The sequence below is a fragment of the Micropterus dolomieu genome, linkage group LG05 (genome assembly GCF_021292245.1).
Source record: "Micropterus dolomieu isolate WLL.071019.BEF.003 ecotype Adirondacks linkage group LG05, ASM2129224v1, whole genome shotgun sequence".
Classification (NCBI taxonomy): Eukaryota; Metazoa; Chordata; class Actinopteri; order Centrarchiformes; family Centrarchidae; genus Micropterus; species Micropterus dolomieu.
The window spans coordinates 6,710,255-6,736,723 of NC_060154.1; the positions used below are offsets into that span (position 1 = coordinate 6,710,255).

At 40.0% G+C, this 26,469-nt stretch overlaps 1 protein-coding gene across 1 annotated transcript in view; it reads left to right on the forward strand.

Annotated features, from left to right (window-relative positions):
- The first annotated feature begins 295 nt into the window (after positions 1-295).
- LOC123971171 (collagen alpha-1(XXIV) chain) overlaps positions 296-26,469 on the forward strand; it is a 99,506-nt gene continuing 73,332 nt past the window's right edge. Inside the window, exons 1-5 of the mRNA XM_046049845.1 lie at positions 296-461; positions 1,950-2,012; positions 5,969-6,122; positions 16,105-16,175; positions 22,675-24,029. Coding sequence (XP_045905801.1) covers positions 6,115-6,122; positions 16,105-16,175; positions 22,675-24,029 — 1,434 coding nt within the window. The 5' untranslated portion in view covers positions 296-461; positions 1,950-2,012; positions 5,969-6,114. The remainder of the gene's footprint in view (positions 462-1,949; positions 2,013-5,968; positions 6,123-16,104; positions 16,176-22,674; positions 24,030-26,469) is intronic.

A 26,469-nucleotide genomic window follows, 5' to 3' on the forward strand; every position in this document is an offset into this window, starting at 1 on the left:
TTAAACATTAGTGTTTAGATGTGGAGTGTACATGGACAGAAGTGTACTGTCTTAAAAATAGCTTGTCTTTCTGAGATTATCAGAACTTTTTGGCTAAGCAGGCTAAATTGAAAACCAAAAAGACTTTGCATGTTTTTTTCAAATCCTGCAGAAGTCTCACATGAGAAAAACCTGATGCTCCATTTTCACAGAGCCACCACAACGGTGTTGTGACAGGTGTCTGTGGCTCCTTAGCAACTTTCAAAACATTCTAATCTCTCACTTTGAATCTATGAGCTTATATGAGGGCAGAAGAGAGGCAATTTGTGAACTCCAGTTATCACATTTTTTTTGTAGTGATAAAGGGAGGGAAAATGACAATTTACCTTCCCCTGAACAACCTTCTGCTAAAAGCCACAATCAAATGATATGTGATGGTCGACAGACGAGCAGAAAGGGTCCGGCGGAAACTGATCTGAAAGGTAACGTGGGCTTGCGGAAAGAGCAGACACGTGAAATATTTCTCTCCCTCTTAAAAAACAGGAGGCTGCAGTGAGCTGGTGTGAAGTCTTTTCTGGGTAGGACACTTGTCACACCCATAAAAGAGGGACATGTATTGCTGAGGCCCTGTGTCTCGGCTGACCAATACCAGCAAGGTCACTGTTGAGCAGCACTTCATTACTGTTTCCTGTTGTCGCTCTAGCACCTGTGTGATCTCTTCTGACAGCTACTCTCTGAAACTGGACCCGGCTACCAATACAAACTGGCCTTCAAGTATCTCAGTGCAACCGAGTTTAGTTTAGTGGTTGTAAATTGCAGATATATATAAAATATTATAAAAAATGTGTTTTCCACACATTGTCACAGAAACTGTTTAGCTGAAGAAGCTTTCTCGGAGTAAAAAACCCCATTGCAGTTCATGCTGAGTGAGATGACCCCTTTTAGCTGAGGCAGCACATGTGCAGATGACAAAAAAGAGCTTAAAGAAATGGTGTGACACTTTGGCAAATGTGCTTATTTGCTTTCTTGCCTAGAATTAGGTGAAAGAGGTTAAATACTTTTTTAAGTTACAAATTTTATTGTCCACAATGTGGGAAATTGTCTTCTTTGGCTTCTTTGAGAGAACTTGGAGTTCAATCATAAGTAATCAAATACAGTTCAATTGGCCTAACAAAAGTGCACATTAGATGAGACGATTGATACCACTCTCATATCTGTAACATAAATATGAAGTTACGATCAGCAGCCAGCTAAGTAGCTTAGCATAAAAACTGGAAACGGGAAAACAGCTAGGCTGGCTCTGTCCAAAGGTAATAAAATCCAACTACTACCACCTCTACAGCTCACTAATTAACATTTTCTATTTTCGTTGTTTAATCTGTACAAAAACCAACATGCAAAAATAAATTGCACAAAACCCACTTTAAATTAAATCTACCCACCACACTATTTCTTTTATGCTAACCTAAGTTAGCCAGATGCTGCCAGCTTCATACTTAGCGTACAGACATGAGAGTAAAGTTAACATTCTCATCTATCTTTTGAACTATGTTTACTAACTATCTTTGAACTTTCCCTTTAACTGCATTTAATTCAATGATCTGCTATTATCTATAACTGTGTTTTATGTAATTTCAAAAATACAAGTGAATGCAGGACTTATTAGGAGAGTTGCATGCACATGACACAGGCGAAAGGACATAATGTTTCAAAACAAACAATGATTTTTTTTGTCAAGATTTTTCTACACTGTATCCTTACATAAAGACTTTCAAAATCAGCAATGGCTTCACTTTACATGGAAATTGTATGGGATCAGGCCTAACTTAACTCTCAGCCTAATGGTATCACTGCAGATAAGAGAGAACATGCCTTTCAAGCCATTCTCTCAACCCTCTCAAGAAATTAAATGGGATTTTGTATGAAGAACATTGTAGTAAGCAAGCATAAAGACTCTCTCTGTTCCACAGCCAGTTGCTCAGAGGATTCACGCCAGACAGAGGATCAGCTCCAGAGATGAAAGTGAGGTCAAGGTGGCTTTTTTTCTCCTCCTCCTCCCTAAATCAAGCTTCTTCTCTGGCTCCTCTCCTCTCCCCTCCTCTCCTTTCTCCTCATCCCAAACTGAGAGCAGACAGAGCTCTGGAAAATGAGGGATAATGATGTCAAAGAAGAGTGGTATTTGCTAAAGTTTTGGCCAACTTGGGCCAGGTTGTCTGAATTAAGAGACTTCTCCAGGTGTCTTAACGACCACATTTGTTGTGATACATTGTCTTGCTGTCATTATACCTCTTTTATCACTATTTTATTGCTTTTGTAATGATCTAAGTAAGCAATTGTGGGACAATACCACAGTGCCATGCGTACAACCACAGATCTCGCAAGCTTTTTAAAGAAATTTTGGGACACACTCATATTCGCTTTCTTGTTGAGAGTTAGATGAGAGGAGCAATACTCTCATGTCTATAAGTTAAATATGAAGCTAGAGTGTATCTATGTGTATACATATGCTAACATGTATGTATGATTTAAACAAATGAAATATAACTTAAGAATAATTCAAATTTAGAGGTGGTGATATGCTGCTCCCCATTATCATACCATATCATTCTAAAGCTCTATTTTCATTTCTTGTTGCAACCATTATTTAGTAAAAGCATGTAGGCTATTGGAGGATAGAAATGTTGAGGATAAACCAGCTAATGAGTTTAACACAACAAAGTTTCCCTCAAGCATATGTGGAAAACTATTAGTGGTAGTAACCATTTTGATAAAATACAGCTCAGGTATCATACTAAAGTCATCCTACATCTTCTCCTAAGAAACATCGTTGTTGAACACATCTTTATTTAACTGTTTGTTATTTAACAGAGGCTCAGTGTCTTGCTCTAGCTTTTCAAGTTCATACAGGACAAGATCAGAGAAACACTGAATGACACTGTATACCTACTTTTAGATGTCAGTAACAATTTACCTACGTTAATGTCACCTTGCCTCCCCTTTGTGTTCATTCATCAGTCTTGCAGTGTCCAGATGGTAGATGAATACTCTGTATCTCTGTCTGAAAACAGATGTTATATTTATAACATTTTCAAACCAAATACTTATATTATGTTTCATTATCTCCAAAAATAACTACCAAAGAGTTAAATACTCTCATTTTCATGTGCAGTCTCCCCCAAATTAAAGAGTTTGCCCACCCATACAGTGGAGCCACTTCCCTTCAAATGTCCTTTGGACTACGTAGTTGTTTCATTTGGAGAAAAGGTTTCTTTCTCCCCTTCAGTAAGAAAGACGGGAAAACATCAGAATACTTTGGGAAGTAAGCCTGATGTAACAACAGCCTATTAATAGTATAAGCATAAAAAGCAATATTTTCATCTTACTCAGCACATTTATTCTTTTCCTGTTCTCATTTTTCTGCCAGGTAGATGTTTTTTTCTTGGGTATAGTTAAATTCAAGTACAGACACGGCACTTGTTTCCCAGGTACTGTTGATTGATTATGTTAAGGAAACCATCACTTATTTCACATTCATCTCAAACTTGAGTAATTTATGATGCTGCATCTATGATTTTGGCAGCATTTGGATGGCAAGAAGGATCTGTGGGCTTGGTTGACTTGTTTGGCTCAAAATGGGCCAAACTAATTACACACACACACACACACACACACACACACACACACACACACACACACACACACACACACACACACACACACACACAACCCCTCCGTTAGTGAAACATGTTTACACATAATTAATGATAAAAGACCTCATCAGTTTTCTGTGAATTACAATTGTGTTTTGGGATACTGTTCAAATGAACCATGAACTAACTAGGCATTGTTTCAAGAACTATAACTCCACCCAGAGTGCTTACAAGACTTTACAACCAAAAGTAAAAGCCAAACATGAGGCAACATCTCCCTGTGCAGTATGTGTGTTCCCCCTCCATGCCCCTCTCCACCCCACTTGACCCCCAAAGGGACTTTCACTTTCCCTACACACTTCCAAACTTCCTCTCAGCCTAAACACCCCCTTCTCCCTGGACTCCCCTGGCTACTCTCTCCCAGATTTCCCATGGTCCCTTAAGCTCTACAAACCACCTCACTGCATACACACTTACACACATGCTCTTACATGGAGCATTGTTTCAGCTATGGACTGCTCTGTATTCCACCATCTGTTAAGCACTCTCCCAGCTGTTGCCCACTCTCCCCACTCGGCAAAATAGCAGCCCTATGAGTCTGTGACACGCACACAGGACAGAAATTACATAGGTCCATGTCCGCTAATTAGAGACGGAGGGAGGTTTATTGTCTAGCCAGTTTGCAGGTATAGAGTCAGCTGTCAACCTGGTTGCACAGACACATGCCAACCAATTGCTCTCCCTTGGTCAGATTCATGGCAGATGCTTGCTGTTGAACTGTTTACCTTATGAGCCACGCTTAACCAACCGTGTCTGTTGCGTTTTATCAAGAAGAATGCACTTACAGTAGGCACTTAAAAGCACATTTTTAGTCTACTGGCTGGTTCCAACACAACATTTTGTTTTATGCTCTATCAACCGTACAGCCTTCCCTTTTCCTCATCCACTTTCCTGTTTCTTTTTCTCTTTAACCAGCCCGGTTGATTTTGGCTTTACTCTGGTCCTGTGAGACTGAATGTCTCCACACACTCCACATTTACAAGCTGTTACAGTACTATGAAATGTTAACCTGAAAGACAATATTCTCTCCAGCCAGGACATGGTGTTTGAATTCAGGCTCTCTAGTGGGAAGCTGTGGAGCTGAAATCACAAGTGTGCAGGTAGGAATAGGTATAGGTAATTAGGTACAGATTCACAGCATACTGCTAGCAAATGCAAAGTATAGTTTTTATGTACTGCATGTTAAAAGTATATTGAAAAAGTATGTGTTGTACATTGCTTCTAAACTTTACTTTTTAATTAGCAATTTTGGTACAGTAGGAAGACATGTGCTCTTCGTGCATTATGTAATATTTGGTCATATGAAAGGACAGCATATGGTCTGTGAACACATGCTGCTCTAATCAGAATCCTGTCTTGCCTTCATGTACTTCTAAAACTCTGTAGTCATTGTCTGAAAACACTGGTCCATTGACTGCCACGGTGATGCTGGCTTGATTACACCACATTTATTGGCCATCTCATTGGATAAGTTTTGAAACCATGAGAGGGGAATACTACATGTTTCAGGAGGGAATTAGTGTACACTCATCTGCGTGTGCCTGTTCTTCAAGGGATCTGATTCTGATTATCAGACACCACTCTCCTAACGTTGTGGTGCTCAGTGCACAATGGACTGATTAGTACACATCTGGACATGTGAAAAAAAGAGAAAGTTTATCTTGAAAAGTTTGCTGTAAATCTGTGTGCAGATTTGGCTGAAGTAATTTTATGGTATAATATAGCAAAAGTCTTTATAGAATCTTTTTGCAGCATGAGAGGCCCTATTTCAATAATCAAAAAAAAATGTTTTATCAATATGATACATGTCTGAATTCAAACTTTTCCAAATGTAAGCAAACAATGTACTTCTTTAGGAGAGATAGTATTTAAGCCTCCAATGTCTATGTCCGGGCTTTGCTACAAACTGAACATGTAATTAATTGGTTCACAGTGTTGATTCATGGTCTTGTCAGAGAACCAGTATCTCAACATTTTTCTTTCCTGGAAGTGGAAGAAAACATCTGGTCAAAGTATTGCTATCCCAAAGTGCTGGCTGATGGCAAAGCCAGCAAGAGAGAGAGAGAGAGAGAGAGAGAGCATCCCATGCAAATGCTTCCTTCTCTGAAACAACTGTCACTGATGAAGAGGGGGATGAGAGTTTGACCCACTGCTGCAGACACACACAGTCCTCTGTAGCACAAAGAACTGAGTTTCCATATCACTTTGACCTGTCTTATAATACTTCTTGTTTGGGCATTGTGACTTTTCATTGAAACTGTCCCTCTGCTTTCTTTCAGGTTAGGAAACCCTGTGTGCTCCACCTGGGATTGGAGGCCGGAACTGCTCTGTCTCCTAGTATCATAAGTAAACTAAACTGCAAACCATATGGACTTCATTGCTGTCCAGGCTGAGCAGAGGGAAGCTGCAGACAGGCTGAAGGGGGATGCAGTGGTGCGTGGGGTTGGGGTGGGGGGGGGGGGGGGGGGGGGGGGGGGGGGGGGGGGGGGGGGGGGGGGGGGGGGGGGGGGGGGGGGGGGGCAGAGACCCACAGAGCTTTGTTTGTTCTAGGTTAATGGGTTAACCTTGATCGGGAACAGTGGAAGTAAATTTGAGTTTGGAAAGATTGATGAGCGAGATAAAGTCATTTTCAAGGGGGAAACATGATGGTGTGGTGTTCAGTCATGGTTACAAAGAAACAAAGAAGGGTTATTTCCAACTATAATCAATGTAAGAGCAAAACAAATTTTCTAGGATAAACATTACAAGGGTTTATGCACCTAATAAATATGTGCTTGTGTAAATCTCATCAGATGGAGCTGATGCAAATTCCAAACCCCTCAAATTATATAGCTTGCTGCCTCAACTGGTAAACCATCTTTACATTTTATATGCTCAGAGCTGCAGAGAATTGTGTAACATGGTGTTCTGTAACATAATCGCTGGTGATTTTATGCAAAAAGAAATGCAGTTAATAGGAGGCCCTACTTAATGTAATGTAATTGTTTTGGATGCTGGCCAGAGATGATAGAGACCTGGATGAATTATGGTTGTTTTATATATAGCACCACATGCATGTAGACTGCACTGTGCATGTACTGTTGCATGTTTTTACAGCAAAAGACTTTCTCACCTCTATTTTTCCTTATTTCAGTCTTTGTGTGTGTTAGTGTGTACATGTGTGTGTCTTTGTAAGCAAGTTGATGCTATTTAACACTTAGAACATGCCCTCTACCCTGCTGACTATACAGTTAGCACCCATATTGTTCCTACTTTAGGCTAAAACAGTAGTCAAAGTAGACAAAGGGCATTGATGAACACAAGCCAAAAATCTATCCGTGATGTCACAAGTCTGTAACTAGTGAAATCCAACACCACCAGCTGGTAAGAGTTGTGTTGGGGTGAGTACGGGTCCCCTTGCATCAGTGCAAGTCAAGGCACATAGCAGAAACCACCGCCTGGAGGTAAAGCCGTGCAGAGCTGGATCTGCTGTTGTGTTGGAGACCGCTCTGAGAGAAGCAGGCGAGCTCTGACTCTCCCACACGGCAGTCGAGTTAACACTTCAATAGTCTGACTAGCCGCTCTCTAAGCCAGCTTTTTTCTATGCAACTGTTGCGTGTCTACACTTTGGATAGAAATAGCCTGATCACTGTGCGCCACAGAGCGCAAAGGATCTGAGAAGCTCAGGTTTGAAAGAGTGGGAGAGATCTCTCCTCCGGACTGCAATACGATGAGGAAATTCTGAGGTGGCATTACTTCACCGTCCACTTTACGCTTCCTTTGGCTGTTGCCAAAGGGTTAGCCCATGAGCAGGTATCCTCTAGAGTGTGATTCTGTTTTCACCCAGATCTCTGCTGCCTGGACAAATGCATACAAATGCATTTAGGAGCTCAACGGACAAGGAGTGGACACGTTTCCGCGGCAGCAACGTAAGTGGCGATTTGGTTGAATAGTAGGCTATGCAGATGTGTGGTTACCTATTTGCGCAATTGAACCTGTTCCCAGAACCGATTTTCATAAAAAAATGGCAACTGGGGGACTTATTTCTGTTCTGGTTCTTTGGCGTATTTCCCTGACAGGGGCGCCAATTGAAGTCCCTGCAGCTATACGTTTTTGCCACCAGTGTAGTATTGGAATCAATGACCTCTTTTAGTATTGTTTTCATTTGATGATATTTTCAATAAGATTAGGCTTTCTCTTATTTAGTTATGCATCATAATCATATAAACATAATCATACATGGACTCTGCTCCCCAGGCTAACCATTCCCACACGATAATTTTTTTAACTTTTCCATGGACATACATGTGTATTAGAACTTTGAAAGTTTGGAACATTTTACAGTGAACTTCTTGATCTTGATAAATGTAACAGATTACTTTGAACTAGCCATGTGGACATGCAGCCTTCATCTCCAGCATTATAATCTGAATGCCATGTGGCCCACTGCTGATCCCCCTTCTTTTTATCTTTCACTCACATATCAATGATGAGCGGGGAAGTAGGGAAGTAAACACTGGAGCATGTAGAGAGAGGCGGATTAATAATGTCTTGGAAGCAATAATGCTTATTCAGCATGTCAGTGATAAATCATTTTTATACTATATAATAATAAGCATTTGAGCAACTGTCAAAGTCTAATAACCTAATTAAACTCAAACTGTCAAAGGGGCTTTACATTGAAAATATATCTTTAATACCTTTAAATATAAACATTCCTCATGGAAGTGTTTATTACTGACATCCTACATGCAGGTTTTGTTCTCCTGTTACATTCAGCTGCGACTGTGGAGCTAGAGAAATGTGCACGCCTCCATAGGCTACTTAACAGGAAATGTATTTTCTTCTATCAGAAGTGAGTCCAAGTTGTCTGTACTATGTTATGAATCCCTTCCAGAAAGAGCTGAGCTGCATTATGTTGTTCTCTGCTGATAGTGTTTGCTCTGTGAACCTGAAATCCTGAGAGGTCCAATTTTATGTCCTTGCGAGTGAAAATGAGTGCCTTATGGGCGAACTGAGTTGACTGAGAAAAAGTGTGGCCTCCCTTGAATTCACTGGGAGAGTTAGTGTGTATGCATCAGTGGTTAACTGGCTCCTGAGCTCCAGACAATCACCCACTGTTGCAGGAATTGCTGCTCCATTGCTGGCAGTGGTTGGACTGTATAGCTGCAGAGACTCACATACTGTACACTTGAGTGAGAGCATGCTATCTCCTCAACGCTGGCTTGTAGTCATCATAATAAGTTGATGATGCAAGTTTTTTAGGAAGTGGAGATGGGAAAAACATTGCCCACAGAAGGAGAGGGCGAAGATTAATGGCTGATACAAATATTACATGTAATTTATGATGTTTTAATGATTTCATTTTTGCCTGGTGTACACAGTGGGCAGTTTAATCCACAACACAATTACATGTATGACACACAATGAAAAAGAGTTTGACTGGTCTATCTTCTGTGTCATGTGGTGCACCTGTGCTTCAGTCATAGGTGTGTTCAGTGTAATGTTGGAATGGAAAACTGAGTAGAGTACCCTATTGGTAATCAAGCATAACACTTATTGAAAGTAAGCTACAGGTAGACTATATTTATATCAGGATCCATATCTCCATACATACATCCATGAACAAGTCTACTGTGTAACCCAGGGGAATAGAAACATGGTACACGGGACATGGGGCGATGGAGCATGTAACATGTCATTACTTTCTAACTCTTGTTGTCATTACAAGAAGTACAGAGACTGTGGGGCTACCATCACACTTACTGTAATTAACTATAATATGGCCATCTTGGTCATCTTTAGTTTTCCAGGTATTCTAGCCAATAAGAGTCGCTTTGTAACACAGGCTGTTTTGTATGCTTAAAAGAGCAGTTCACCCCAATGATTTTATTTGTCTCCGTTGAGAACTCTGCTGCTAAAACGTATGCTGACACCCAATTTCAAAATTGACAGAAAAGTGTCTTACAAGAAACAATGTGAACAGTTTCATTTGGAATCATTTTCTGCCCAAGCTAGAATCTAGTACTACCTGTAACAAGGTCTGTTGATAGACAAGGTGCTGCTGAGGTGGGAAAATGCGCTGTTTTTTCTTTTTTTGTCATTATTTATATGATCTAAACTTTTGCAATCACAGCTGTGAATCCGACTAAAAATGTAATAAAATGTCTTGATGATTTCAGGGGATCAACTTCAGAGTATTCTCACCTGTAAGCCTGATTATCCTTAAAAAATAATGCATGGTGGGATCATATCCTTACCTTCTCCACACCAGTAGCTGTAGGTATTTTTGGCCTGTCTGTGTGAGTGAGTGTATTTAACCCTCCCAACATCTGCAGGTCCCCCCTCAACAGGAAAAGGGCAACCAATAAAGGCCCGTGGAAGTTTACTCACAGCCCTTTGTCTGCTTGCTGTCTTTCGGACTAAGTAAATCTTTACTCTAGTCTTCAGTAACCTCTTGACTCCAGTAACCCTTCTGAGTGAACACAAACATGCACCACGCTTGGCTCTTTGTCAAAGAAGAAGCATCCGGCATACTAGTCTGAGAAAATTATATTTGTATTCATCAGCTGCTTGTGGTGGTTTGGAAATAGATCAGATCTGGAAAGTATTTCAAGCCTTGGCCAGAGAAAAGCTTCAAGCAGACAGTTGCAACCTGGAGACTTGGTGATCTGTTAATTTTTGCTCACAGCCATTTGGACATGAGGAGAAGACAAGCTTACTTAGTGCTTCTATAATGAAATATTAATTATCATGATACAGGTGCTAAAGCTGAAACACAGCCTGTAGGAACAGATATTGGCTGTGGATCAGTTACTTGTTCATGTCCAGGAATGTGTTGGTTGAGATTAACAAGCGAAGCATGCAGGAACGGAACACCTGATTAGCAAGAAACTTAGATATTTTCATTGAGAGAAATATCCGTTTGTTCTTTGTGTGTGTGTGTGTGTGTGATGCTGAGTCTTAACACGGGATCTACTGCATATATGATGGATGTAATTTTTTAGATGTCTGATTTATTTCTCTCAGAGTTTGACTTTTTGCCAAAGTGACTTCTATTATGAACCTCAATACAGCTCCATAGAGACTGTGTTTGTTTATGTGTCGGAGTCATTGCTTTCTCTTTGTTTTGAATTCCACTCCATTCAAAGCTTGGGCTCAACTGAACCACATTTTCGCCAAGGGAGGTGGACCAGTGGAGGTTAGGCTAATGCTCCAAGGTCAAGCTCTATAAACCTCAATTTTCTGAATAATTACTCTATATGGAGTACTTCTAAAGAGTACTAAATTTTCTGGTGCGATATTTTGAAGGCAGAAACAATCTTTTCAAAGTCAACAGAAGGGATGAAACGGGATGGGTCAGTGAAGGGGACTCCCATAGAATTTGTTGAAACGGTCCAAGATGTCCGTTCAAATCAGAGAACCACCAAAGGCAAAATAAAGAAGAACTGCTGTTGGCTTTGTGCTTGAATTTTACAACAATTTCATAGTTATATTTTTTTGTTTATTCCCTCAAGAAGTTAAACATTTCAGAGTTGTGTGGGTAGATTAACATATTTGCATGCTTTGTTGCAACTAATGGATTTGGCAGGTGGCCTGCTGAATTAGACATGCAAACAGTATACTGTGAATGTCACTGCTCAATGAGTCACCCCCTGACAGACATCAGTGATGAACCTAAGAAAACTGTTTCCCTTACCTTATGAGGATTGTAAACAGACCTTAAGTGAGTTTGCTCCTATTTGCCAAGCCAAATCGAGCACTCTCCATTTACCTCTCAGCCTTTTCCTCAGTTGAATGAACCATTGTTAGGGATCCAAGATCATTTTTAGGGTAGAAAGGTAAGATCTGTGACTGCTGGAATGATTCATTGCAGAGGGAGAGTTAAGTTGTGATTATTTATAGTCCTGACATGACACCAACTCCCCACATTGTGGTATTTCCCTTAGTCAACAGAGCAGTGTTTGGGGAGCTTTGTCTTGCTTTCAGCAGTATTTTCCATTAACTGCAAGGACTAGAAAGCATGGCATAGTGTGCTGTCATTTAGAGAGGGATTTACCCCAGGATTTAATAAAGAAACAATGAAGCTGGTGGCTGGTGCGTGTCTAAAAAATGTCAAAAGTTACAAAGTTCACCAACTGATGCCAAGACAGATGGATGGCAAATGGTACAGTTGAGATGTTCCCACTACTTGTACTTATGTCACTGTAGATGTGCAGAAGCAATGACTGGAGTCTGTTTGGTGGCAGAGCCTCAGGATGCCTTAAATAGCCCTGGACAGGGAGACTGCATGACAGACAGTTAGAAAAAAGATATCTGAATCAGCATCAGATGGACCTACTTGACACTCCAAACGGGAATGTTACCCCTTAACCCACCCAGCTCTTAAGTGTTATATTTAGTTTTTTTTTTCTTTTTGGTCTACTTTTAAACTGTGCCAACTTTTAAGCAGAAGCAGCTAGTCATTGGCTTCATAAGTGTCATTTTATCCTCTATCAACAGATGAATGATTGTAATCATCTATTCCCCCCTCGTTTTCCTCTATTGCTTTTCCCTGCTTTGGGGAAATGTCTGTGTTCCTATTATTGGAATGTCACACCAATTTCTCGATTGGGAACAGGTGACAGGCACAGCTCATAGTGTTTCTACTTAGTCAGTGTTTTTCTTTTCTGTTTTCTTTTTTTGGCTTCTGCTTCTCTGTCTCTTTCTTCTCTGTCTGCCTCTGTTTCCCTTTCTTTTTGCTCAAGTCTGCGGGGCCACATTGCTCCGAGAAAACAAACATGGCCGCCTGTCTGTGGATTTCCGTCAAACACTGCCACACAAACACTTGTAGACCCTTTGCTGGGTTAATCTGGTCCTCAAACGCCATGAAGGAGAGATGTTTGTAAGACAGCTGCCATGCTGTTTGTAGCCATCACACTCACATAATAATCCCTGAAGGTTTAAGATACGACAGCAGCATGTGATTGATAGTACTCTTTTTAGTAGTCTTACGTAACTGCACATTAAAATAGCAGGACTACTGTCTCCTCTTGTCTTTTGTACTACCACCACACTGTATTGGAAATCATCACACTAGTTGCCAGAAGCTACTTCAAGTTGTGTCAGCAGCTGCTATGTACACGGCTGTGTATGTGATTGATTTGGTATGGATGTACAGTATAGCTCTACGTGATTAATTCTAAATGTAAAGTTGGAATTATACTATTACTATATATGATGTGATTTGACCACTATAGCAGTTTGACTACTGTTTAATTATATTAAAGTTCTATTGATCTAAGTCCACATTTACAAAAGAGTTATTCTTCCATTTTCCAGTTTGACACGTGATTTAACTGATGAACCTGATAGGAGAACATGAGCAAGAAAAACTTCACCTCTCATGCTCACCTGTAGTATGAACAATATACCAAAACATCTAAAAACATGTTTTGTAACGCTACATATTATTTTAGTTTTTATTTAGTAATTATTTTAACATTGGTAGGATAACCACAAGAATAGTGAGACTGTATAGCAAAGATGACTCAGCATGTTCTGCCATCTTTTCTGTAGTTTTAGGAATAAAGGAATAAAGACTCAATGTGTGAGGAGGTACTTGCACATGATGGTCTGTGTAATGTTGAGTAATTGTGTATGTTAACAGTGGTGATGGTGTATTCTTGACTAAAAAAGAGGAGAGGATGGACACAGCATACATAACATGAAAATGAGCAACGTGATTATTTTTACACTTAGTGTTGATGCACATTCATCCCTTTTAAAACTGTTAACATAATCTGTATGTGAAAATTTCATCTAAAGAAGGAAAAACAAATGTCACTATATGTGTAAATACACACTGTTGCCTTTTTCTGATTGTAATGTACATAGTACATGCTGCCCTGGCTCTCTAGCTATATGGTGGGCACTGCCACCTAGAGGTGGGGTCAGTAAGGGTCAAAAGACGGAGGTTTCATGAATTGTTATACTGTTACAGAGTAAGGTCACAATATGCCTGGCTTATTATGAATAATATAAAAATGTATCTTCTCCATATTAGTGAAAGATAAATAAAAAATGTATCTTCTCCATATTAGTGGAAGATAACTTGAAGAATATGATTGTTTTAATTGTTAATTTAAGTGTTTGTTTCACAAAAGATGTTTTCCTGCATGATGACATTTTTAAAAGCTTTAGTGTATGAAGATGTGGTTTGTGTATTGCTGTATTACAGATACAGTATTTTGTAGCTAGATCACAGTTATCATGTATTGGTATTTGTGGCTTTTCAGATTATACAGAACAAGCAGGTTGTCTCCTGTTTTTCAAAAAAGCCTGGTTGAAAACCCATTTGAATGGCTTTGGGAATGAAGATCCATGAGGCAGAGTGCTCTTTACAAGTTGTTAAAATTCATCTTGAAAGGCAGGCGTGACACTTCTCTCTCTAAATCTTAGCTGGGGCTTCTCCCTCTGTGTGGTCATAGCTTTGCTGGTACATGCTTCCATGAACAGCATTAAATTGTTATTAACCAACTATGCCTTTGAGACAAAATCCATCATTGTCTGGAAACAATAAAATTTGACACAAAAAAAGCTCCCTGCATGACATAAAAATGTCAAAGTTGAATGCCTTTGTAAACATAGGAGTACAGCTGCCTTTTAAGGGGCTCCCAGGTTCTTTAAAAAAGAAATGTAACTTTTGATTTCAATTAAATTTTGAGTTTTACCATCTATTAATCTAGTCTATTTTTCTAATTAATCAATTGATTGTTTATTCTACTAATCAACTAATTATTTCAGCCGTAGAACTGACCTTTAACTTATTTTAAGTTTAGAATCAGTCATTATGTTACAGGCTAATGTTAGCTAACTAGCAGCGGTTAACCGTAGCACCCCTAAACCGTTGTCTAGATTACTTAACATACTGGCATAATTTATTCAAGTACAGGTTAAACTGGCAACAGCCAAACTTTTCAAATGGATGCCGTCTAAAACTCGCCCAGTTTAATGTTATGTTATCAATTTATGTTAAGTGAGCCGTCTCTTCTGTGTGTGTGTCTGTTGTCAAAAGCTTTTCAACAAATAGTTAAGTTTAGCTAACCTTAACATTAATCCTAAATTGTTAGCCTTACTGGTAGCTTATACACCTAAATTCAACAAAGTCATCATTAATGCAATTAATTACGCCTGTTTTTCCTGCCATGATACGTCAAAATGACTACTGCTAAAAAGTTGATTCCTCCAGATGGCCCACGCTCCTATCCTCACCTAATATCTTGAGTGGCCATTCCTATACTTTCTAAACACATTATGTGATTGGACTTTTAAAGGAAATATTTCCCTACCTCTGTATGTACCCCAACCCCTGTATATATGCATCTATGATCACCATGAGACCCTATTATAAAGAGATCAGCAGCGCCAAGATCCAAAAATTTTTCACTTAGTACATAGCAGGGAGATACTAATCGTCAGCAAGGGCCGGGATATGCCAGTAAAGCATCAACATAAGCCACAGGGGCATACCGTCAGCCACTTTTTAAGTGACACAAGCCAGTAAAACTGCAGCAGCATACCAAAACCAACAGTGACTTAACACTCAGACGTGACATATGCCACTAGAACAGAAGTGGTATACCATCAGCCACTTCTAGATCTCAGTGTCATTTAAAAGAGCTGCTCATTTCAGTTGATTATGTCAGCAGAGTAAGGCTAGACTTCTAATAGTTAGTCAGGTGTTTTTCCTCAGACTTACCAAAATTTTGTCCACCATAATTCACAAGTGAGATAAAAACCCCAACAAGAGACCAGCGTTTTCTGTAGAGCCGATTTAGTATTTAACTTGTGTGTTTAATCTGTGTGCTGTAACCGCACAGTGTCTCAGTGCACCCTAATCAGTAAGTTATCAAGATGTTCTATACTAACAGATGTTATTTGGCAGAGCTTCATAAACAGTGAAAACCACCTGACATGCATCTTTATGATGAACTGCAGTTGCTCATATAAACTTTATCACCAAAATTGTAATTTGAGGGGAAGAGGGTGCCGTCGTTAAGTCGTTAGCAGTGTTGCATCACAGAAAGATGGGCTTGGAATGGATTTCCAGCCCCACGTTGTTATTGGTTTGAGTCCAAGTTTTTTATCCAAGGCCGCAACACACAAAGCAACTTAAACACTATAAATTAGTCATACATGTAAATGTATGTGCGTTTATATTTGCATTTGCCCTGTGATAAACTGGCGAACTGCTCCACAAAAGGAATAAGTGGACATATGCATGTATAAAAAGTAGTGAAGAAATGCTACAAAATCTTTGTAGCAGGATTTTGATTTGAATTCATAGTGATGATAAGCTCGACACAATGATTGGATTGTCTACGTTGCCTTATGTTTCAATAGATCATTACATTGAACTAATCTTTTATTTATTTGTGTTTGTGTGTCCCTCTAGGTGGAACTTTATCCTGCTCCTGTCAGTATGCTCAGCAGTACTCTCTGGAGAAGAAGAATACCTAGCTCAAGGTAAACCACAGAACCCTAATGCATAACTAAACATTAGCATTTAAATTATTACTAGTACTCTTTTTGTGACTTCACTTAAGTGAATAATGTAGAGGTGATGCTATATATTGCTATTGATTGTATTAACAAATTTAAAATTTTTCAGTTTTACTTGTGTAGTGTTACGCACCTACCCAAGTCTCTTACTTCCAAGTATACTGACTTAAGCAACTCCGGTATCAACCAGATTTCGATATCCACATTGAATATAATTTCTTCATCAGTGTCATTGAAATGATATTAAAGTTTCCACTATTAATATACAATCATTCAGTCATGGTGTGGCCTCATGCCACTTTACATTAGGGCTGACCCCGAATAGTAGAGATAATAGAGATCGATGCTTTGATGGACGGAGTCTGATTTGACTGTCAATCTCACAGTCAAAGCTTCGCAGCGAAACAAGGTTCATGCCATTTTGGCGATATGGGGGTGCTCAACATCTGATTTTACAAAGAACTACCAGTTTTCTCACATTAAGTTAATATACAGCCTATTACAATATACATTTCAACATTTAATGTTGTAAATAAACATGTATAAAGAATAAAGCTTTCAATAAATGTTTTTAAAGTGCGTAAATAAATCCAAAATTGTAATCCTAACCCTGGGTCGTCAGTGCGCATGAGTAGGCATATCGTGTGTAGTGGCAGAAGAGAAACACTTGCTGAAAAGACGGGGCCCCAGCTTACTGGTGTTGTCTCGAGTTGTCCACACATCGCAGGACTTTCGGATAATTTACCACCGTTGATGAACCACACAAAGAATATTTTATCGTTTTTAAATAGCCAGCTACTTGAAGTAGACCCACGAGGAACCGCGACGTGCATGCAGTTGTCAGCAGCACGGCATGCACGCAAAACTCTGCACGAGACCGGTGAATGGCAGGCGAGAGAGAGAAAGAGAAAAGAGTCTTCAAAAAGCCTCAGTTTAGCTGGAAATTTAACTGGAATGAAGTTGGGATGTTTTTTAAAACATAAATAAAACCAAAATATATTCATTTGCAAATCCTTTTCAACCTATATTCAATTTAATACACTACAAAGACAAGATATTTAATGTTCAAACTGCAACATGTTCCAAAAAAGCTGGGACAGGGGCAACAAAACCCTGGGAAAGTTGAGGAATGCCCAAAAAACACCTGGTTAATTGGAAACAAGTGAGTGTCATGATTGGGTATAAAAGGAGCATCCCCGAAAGGCTCAGTCATTCACCACTCTGTGAACAACTGTGTGAGAAAATAGCCCAACAGTTTAAGAACAATGTTTCTCAACCTACAATTGCAAGGAATGTAGGGATTTCATCATCTACGGTCCATAATATCATCAAAAGATTCAGAGAATCAGGAGAAATCTCTGCACGTAAGCGCCAAGATCGAAAACCAACATTGAATGCCCGTGACCTTCTATCCCTCAGGCGGCACTGCATTAAAAACCGACATCAATGTGTAAAGGATATTACCACATGGGCTCAGGAACACTTCAGAAAACCATTGTCAGTTAACACAGTTTGTCACTACATCAACAAGTGCAAGTTAAAACTCTACCATGCAAAGTGAAAGCCATATATCAACAGCACCCAGAAATGCCGCCGGCTTCTCTCATCTGAGATGGACGGACGCAAAGTGGAAAAGTGTGCTGTGGTCTGACGAGTCCACATTTCAGATGTATTTGGAAATTATGGACGTCATGTCCTCCGGGCCTAAGAGGAACAGGACCATCTGTATTGTTATCAGCGCAAAGTCCAAAAGCCAGCATCTGTGATGGTATGGGGTTTGTTAGTGCCCATGGCATGGGTAACTTGCACATCTGTGAAGGCACCATTAATGCTGAAAGGTACACACAGGTTTTGGAGCAACATATGCTGCCATCCAAGTGAAGTCTTTTTCAGGGACGTCCCTGTTTATTTCAGCAAGACAATGCCAAGCCACATTCTGCACGTGTTACAACAGCGTGGCTTTGTAGTAAAAGAGTGCGGTACTAGACTGGCTTGCCTGCAGTCGATACCTGTCTCCCATTGAAAATGGGATCAAGGCATCAAATTCAAAGTGAGTGAATATTTGCAAAAACAATAAAGTTTATAAAGTTTACAATAAGTTCCCTCAATAGGGCAATACCTTTTTGGGGAGAAGCATGGCAAGATCCAAAGTACAAAACACAAAGACAACAACATGGTACATTTTTGTTACTTTATATTGTAAACTGGAGCAAATATATATGCTGTTGGGACAGTGACTGCAAAAAGGAGATCCTCTTGCGTTGCTCTTCTTTAACGTTCTCCTGCAACATGTCTGCTCTTGCTCTCCTGGCTACAGCATGCATGTAGAAGCAGCCTAAATAGCCTCTCAACCTTCGCTGTCTCTCCACTTAACCATCTTTTTTCCTCTCAATACTCTCACCTCTGCTCCATCAGAGAAAGCTAAAAAATATGTCACATGCAAGCATGAACACCAGGGCTCAACTTAGTTTCTTTATAGCCGTTGGTATATAATCCCATATATCCCAGCAGGTTGTGCTTTGTGAATTTGTTGAGAGAATATATTGTTTTTGAGTGACATATCACTAGACCCTTGCCAGAAATTCCACTTAGTGGAATCACATTGAATTTAAGGTTGACCTCATTATAAATCCTCACATATTTGTTCAAATATCCACATGTATGTGCATTTTCTACTGCCCCTTGCTCAGAGGAAGCAAACTGCCTCAAGGGTCCCTCCACTCATTCCATCTTGCATTGTCTTCTCCCCATGTATCTATAGTTGACGAGGCCACTCCAAACAGGATCAATCCGTCATAACGAGGGAAGGAGGAATGCGCACAGAGTGCTAGAGCAGCTTGTCTTCACATATGAGACAGGTTAATTGGAATCTGGGCTGACATTACCTCAGGCTAAGAATGTCAAGGACATCTCAGTATGTTCTTATATCAGCTGCAGATAGATAGTCTTCCCACTTGGGCCGCAGGACTAAAAACCCTGTAAAACCACATCCAGGACAATGCACTGTATGTCTTATCTCTGTTTATTGCACGTTCTCTCTTTGGATCTCTGCTTCCCTCCCTGCAAAGCACTGTAAAAGAGAATGCTATGGAGCAAACAAACATATCTGTAACAGAAAAAACATTATGTGACTTTTGGTACTTTCATCCCAAAAGTACTTATTCTATAAAGTTAAAACTTGTGACCTTAGAGATCCTTCACTTCCTTAAACCCCATACAGTTAAACAGATGAGTGCCACAGCTTGTTTTTCTCAGATCTAGAAATCCACACCTGTAGCCATGTGCCATAACACTAATATTGTTGTTATATTGCTCATGTGAGAATAAAATGTTAACATTTCAGGGGTGGTGATGGTACAGTGGATAAGACACATACATGTGAGAGACCTGGGTTCAACCCCCCACTATGACACATCCACCAATGTGTCTCTGAGTAAGACACTTAACCCCTGTTTGCTCCAGAGGCATGCGACCTCTGACATATATACCAATTGTAAGCTGCTTTAGATAAAAGCGTCAGCAAAATGAATAAAAATCTAAATGTAAATGTAGTAGTAACAGCCTGGTTTTGTGCTCGATACCATTGCATTTTTAAGATTATTTAGTGTGGTTTGAAAAGGTTTTAAATAAACCTAGAGTTTAGGAAAAATTATTAATTTATTAACAGCATGTAGAATGTTCAGCAAGATGCCCTGTGTTTCCATCTTTCTAGTAGAAGGCATTTACTGAACGCACTTTTTCTCTCAGGATTCTGATTCTGATAGCGAAATGCAGGGTAACGCCTTACAAAAAGCACTAGTCCAAATCTCTATACATGTGGAACTGATTGATCATTCTTCTTTAACATGAGACTTTAACTACACAAAACTTGTTAACACTTTTTTCAATTGCATTGTTCTATGACAAGTAATACAATATATTGTGATAGTGATAAGGTAAATATTTGCATCAACACTGATCCAGATGTTCTAGAACTCACTGCTGAAAATGTAATATATTAATGGCTAATTAAATGACGTTTGGTTCTTACCAACCTTTTTTGAAACCTACAAATGTTTGGTAGCAGCCGGGATACTAGTTTTTCTTCATGTCTAAAAATTTAAGAAATGACTTATGTGACTTATAATATGCTTTAATTCCTGAAGCTTCCTTGCACAGTTCTTATACGGCCCTTTACAGTTTCTCTAGCTTGAGCAAACCTGTCTGCTGTCCACATTTCAGAGTTTGTATGTTATTGGCAGTTTGATTTGATCCCCCAACCAAGGTGAAAGGTCACAAGATAAGATGTACACGTGCAACTCATCTGAAATAGGCATGTTATAGCTTTGATGTCTTTCTTTTTGTCTTATAGTGTCTGCATTCTTAACAGTTGTTAACATTGTGAACTCACAATGCTATCAGTTGCAACCTTTCAAATCTATAAAATAAATGATTGAAGACAATGGTGAAGTTTAAAGCTTTGCTCTGTTGAAGCAGATTGCTAGTTGAGTTAGTGCATTAATTTCCCCCTCAGTAATACAAAATCAACCAACCCCTCTTTGAAAGTTGGCTTCCAAAATACAGAGGAGAAGTTGCTTGAAAGAAAGGTAGTGTCTCTGGATTAGCAATGAAAATTCCTCAAACCGCCCTTGAGATGTCCCCACCAGAAAAACACTTAGATGCACTTACACACGCATGCACACAAACACACAGGCTTAAAAAGCGCACCTGTTCTGGCAGTGTCTGCGGCCATGGTCTACCAGTAAGCTCACAGATGCACACACTCACTCACATTGTATTTCTTCTCAATATCCCCCTCTCTTTCCCTTGCATGTGCACACACACATACACAGTTCAGGTCAGCTTCTAAAATGCAGTTGACATTTACAATTACAATGTGTGTCAGGTATCCTTGTTCCCATTTGTCACGTTAGTAATGTCATTTTTTTTGCTGGCTGTAATATGTAAGTATTGTATTGCTCAGTACTTACATGTGTGACATGTAACACATGGCCCTCCAGCCTAGTGATCTGTCTATTACTTTCTTACTTAACTGCACAGAATATCCTCCATCTCCAAGTGTTTTTGCCTGGCTGTGCCTCACTGTCAGCAGACTTAACATCAATTCTTTGAAGTATTACCTGTGGGCATGGGAAAAGAATGACAGGACCATTTGGAGAAAAGCTGCTCTCATGAATCTCTGTTGGCTGATTGATTCAAAAAGGCTGTGTGGACTGGTTTCCTGTATCCTAGTTCAGCCCCATCCCTCCCTAGTCCCCTCCACTCATCTGGGCCACAGCTGTCTTTCTGGTACTCCAAGAGAAAAACAGGGAGGGGTCACTAGCATCACGGGGAGACTGTATAATGCCTTACCAGTGGGTTTCTTTCTCTCATTTAACTTGAACAGCAACAATTATGTCCCACATTTGTTTGCATTTGTAGCAATAACGCATCTTTCTTGAATTAAAATCAGCAGCCATGGATGAGGAAACAGTGAGAACTACATTAATATTGACAGATATCTAGTGCACCTTATGGTGGTCTGTAACGACTTAAACAAAAAGATCACATTTACACAATTAAACAACTAAAGACAGTAGCGTCGAACCACAGCATCCTCACGTTAAGTCCAGCTAGAGACCATTCTTATAGCTCCCTGTCAACTAGGTGAGGTCAATAAAGGTGAAATGCCATAAATCCTAAAAAACATCTTGTCACTGCAGCATTACATTTTCGTATCTTGCAGAACAATTGCAGACAAACAACAGGCAATGATTCATAGCAATTACATATTATTTCCCCACATAACTACACAATGCTTAGAATCTGTCTATATTTTTTTCAGGAGCTTTTGTTCTTTTTGGTTTGTGACTTTAAATGCTTGATAATTCCCAAGGATCATTGTAATCTGATAAATAGTGAAAACATGCTCTCACTTCCGGCAGTATGTGCTGTTTTTTCTCTATTCCTGTATCAGTCAGAACGTAAAAGTGGAAAAGTTGTGTAGTACTATATATAGTAGTAAATTACAGGAAAGATAGGATGTAAGAGAGCAAGAGAAGATATGCGCTAAAGGCTCCCCAGTAGGACTTGAACTTGGCACTTCACAGTTGCATGGTATGAGACTGTTGTCTTGACTGCTGGGCTACCTGTCTAAAACTCTTTTCTTTTAATAGTATTGCCATTTTGGGTCTCCTAATGAATTCAGTGGATGCCTTGTCCTCTACAAGCTATTGTGCATTTCTCAAAAAATGCAAATACCAAGCTCAAGCCAACATCAAGTCCCTAAAGTTTGCCTTTATACTTTTTCTATTACTGTTTCACATATTTAAACCTGTTTTGGTGAATTCATCTTGGAAGAAATTGTGAATTTTTATTGGTACAGGGCGTGTTTATTGTTTTAGAAACTATTCAACCAAAGCCTACCTGCTTTATGATCCACTCTTGGCATTTAAACCTTACGATTGTCTCCTCTGTCCTTCAGGAGTGGATATCCTCTATCGATTGGGGCTCACATCTCAAATCAGCACAGACAATCCCTACGAGAGGACAAGCTCACCTTCAACTACTTATACAACCGTTCCCTCACCTTTGAATCTTCCCGTTTCAGGATATGGGGTATTACTCAACTCATACTCCCTCTATGAGGCTCCAGCAGGCAGTCTGTTCCCGCCAGAGATTGGTGAGGAGTTTTCTGTTGTGGTTAGCCTAAGCTCCTGGCGAGCAAACAATGCTTTTCTTTTTAGTGTCAAAGATGGCAGGGACAGGCTGCGTTTTGGCATTCAGCTGCTGCCACGCAGAGTGGTGGTTTACACTGCAGAGAAAGCCCCCGTCTATTTTACCTACAACTGGCAGGATGGGCGCCAGCACCCTTTTGCTGTTGGTGTTCGTACACGCTCAGTGTCCTTCTATGCGGATTGTGGGGCAGTGCAGCAGTGGGAGCAGACCCTGGGGAGATCTCAAACACTGGGGGATTCTGGGGGTCTCTTCACTCTGGGCAGGATGAACTCCAAAGCGGCACCATTCTATGGTCGAGTCTGCCAACTAGACATCTATCCCTCAGCCCAAGCTGCCGCGCACTACTGCAACTACCTTAAAACACAGTGCCGGCTGGCCGACACTTACCGATTGCCTTTGCATCCTGGTTTGGATATTGAGGCAAATAACTCTCCTTCTAGCCCCTTGACAAAGTCCCTCGTTGGAGTAGCAGCTACCCATCATACCCCCGTAAAAGCCACAGCAGCTTTCAAACTGTCCCCAGGTAGTTTGATCACACAGTATTCAACTCCGAACCCATCGGTACAACCTCACGTCGGGGACCGGAGCCACATTTCCACATTGGATCCCCTTGCCCACTCCACCACATCCTCGCTTCAGCCTGAGAGCCCCACCATAATCACTGTCAGCGGGCGAGCAGTTCTGGATCTCACATATAGTGCAACTATCACCACTGCCGAAATTGTGTTGGCAAAAGGGAGTAGCCCCCACACTGATCACTCTGAAAACAGCACAGAGGAAGAGAGCAGCTCTGGGAGCCTGCAGACTCCAGATGCTACCCCAGGCCTGATTTCCCCAGTCAGGCAAAGTCGAGTGAAGGAAGGACTCAGGAACAACTCCGTCACCAGCTCCAGGGACTTTGTGCTCCAACAGACTCATCTGAGAGCCAATGGCACCACTTTGTACCGGGAAAATCAAGTGGACACTTCAGAACAGCATGATCTGGATGGCAGCTATGATGATGTAGACACCAGAGGATATGATTATGGATATGAGGAGCCCGAATATTTCTATGACTACGAAGATGGTTTCCGTGGCCCCAAAGGAGAGCCAGGTCCTCTGGTAAGTGACTGAAGTTATGAATGACAAGCAGAGCTATGAGTGTTCATGTAACAGTATTCAAAGAGTTGAGACACAAGTCAGCGCATTGCTGTACATAATCGAGAGGAAATATTAATACAAGGCAATCAAAGCTAATTTATGGCCACTGTTTGAATGCTGTGTAAAATTTGGCTTTCATACATACACCCAGGATATATGAAAAAATATTTTGGCAGGACGATGTAGTGATTTAGAGGTGATGGCATGTCCAAGCACTGTTCTTTTCTCATGTATCTACAAGTTGTTAAAATAACACGTCATTCCCTTGCTGAAATACTGCCTGACACTTTTGCCCTTATGTTAGAGAGGACAATTCATCTAAAGACTGGATATATATCCTGGCAAGAAAGAGTTCATCCAGCCTTATGATGTTAGCAGGCTGCCAGGATAGCTTTGTCTGAATAAGCTTTTAGAACTCAGATTTTCAGGTGTTGCTTGTGTTTTCACGAGTGAAATGTTTCAGGTCATTCTATCTGATCTGTTTAAACTTAGGAGTGTGTGCAATGATGTAAGATGTCCGGACTCATCTACAAGTTTCCATAGTACTACCTCAGCTATAAAGTGCCTGCAGCACTGAGCTGTTGTAACTTATCTTCACATCTCAGAGCCTGAGCACACTATACTGCAGTATTATTAGGATGATACCTTCTAAGCCACAGGCCCTTTTCCAGTGGTTCACAATTTTGTAAATATTGATCTATTAGCCAGAATGCTTGTTCTTTTAAGCTGCTATCTGTTTGTATGTCTTGACTACTCTGACCACTTTAATGCATGAAGCTGGGTTAGCTGAAGGTCAGTGTCATTGCCTCTTATTTTAAACTTGAGAACAAGTTGGTTTACTTCCTCAGGTGAAGTATTTCACAGTTTTGCAACCGCATAACCAGTAATTACTGTCATGTATACAAGCTGCTTCTAGTCTCAGTAATGTTCAATAACTGACATTTTTAGCACTTAAAATACTTACTATTTACATTGATCTTGTGCTTTTTGACTTTTGTTGTGTTTGAACTGGTCAGAAATTTGTGCAGAATACAGGGGATGATATTCGCCTTATAAAGCAGTGCAGGTATCGGCCACAATATCAATACAGTGGATCGGATTGATGAATCCCTAGTGCAAATATCTAACCCTATAGACAAATTGTTTATCCAGTTCACTGTTAAAAGTCTTGATTAAGCATTGTATAATGTCTTATGTTGTTGTGTTGCGGGTGTTTATTTAGCCACACTACATAGGTTCTTGTTGATTCTTCCACAATTTTAAAGATTTACTGAGTAATTTCTAGAGATATGATCTCAGCAATATCTGGATGTGAAACATAAGCAGAGGTTCAGACTGAAAATAGCACTGCATTAAAAAAAGGAAAGGTGCTGAGTTTGTGTGGGTGTGATTCTGAAAGTACAGAGAGGATGGAATATGATGTTGAAGTCCAGTTTGAGTAATACATCAATGTGCTCAAAGGCAAATTTTGCAACCCTGTAAAGTTGTCAAAGCAACAATAATTTTATATGTTGTTTCGGCAATCATGAGGTGAACAGTAGTATTAGTAGTAGTTACGCTGTTCATGTTTCAGTGTAATTATCCAAGACACACACACACACACACACACACACACACACACACACAATGCAACAAATTTAAAAGATGATTCACCCTACCCTTCAACTTTCCAGAAAATGGACTTCTTAAAATTGACTCAATTGGGAAAGATTTGACCCTTGTCTTGGCAGCACAGATAAAGCTGTGAATATTCTCATTTTAATGAATGCCTCTGTTTCTTCAGGCCCTGTTGTTGTGGCAAAGGCGGTGGTGTGGTCACAGTTTCCATGTGTCTGTGTGTGGGAGTCTAGAGGAACAAACAGCTGTTTCTTTATTCATATCTCCCTCTGTGCCCATCTACTTCTCTGATGGGGGATAAGGATGCTCCACAGCACTACATTATAATCTTTTGTTATAGCAACAATTATAGAATACAACAACAGAAAAGTAAATAAAATACTCAATACTACATGTCAACTACTAAATATTGTACCCTATAATGTAAAAAATATTGGGAGATTTGCCAATCCTGCTTTTGATTTCGAAGGTCGAAATCCAAAGATATTTGATTTCACTGCAGAACTGACATACCAGTGCATTTTTAAGGAGCTGTTAGATAAAATAAGCTGGCAGCAATAATAATAATCAGCAGCATGAGTTATGGGTGGAATAACCAATACAAAAACCTTCTTAACCTTCAAAGGCAGTGTTTATATGTTGCAGTGAGAATGGATATCGCATGGTACAACAAAAGATTTAAATTTTTCTTACGTGAATACACAACATCACAAATACAGCCAACAGTGCAAATTTACAGGTCTGATGTACAAGATCAGACTCAATATTTTTGCATTGTTCTGTA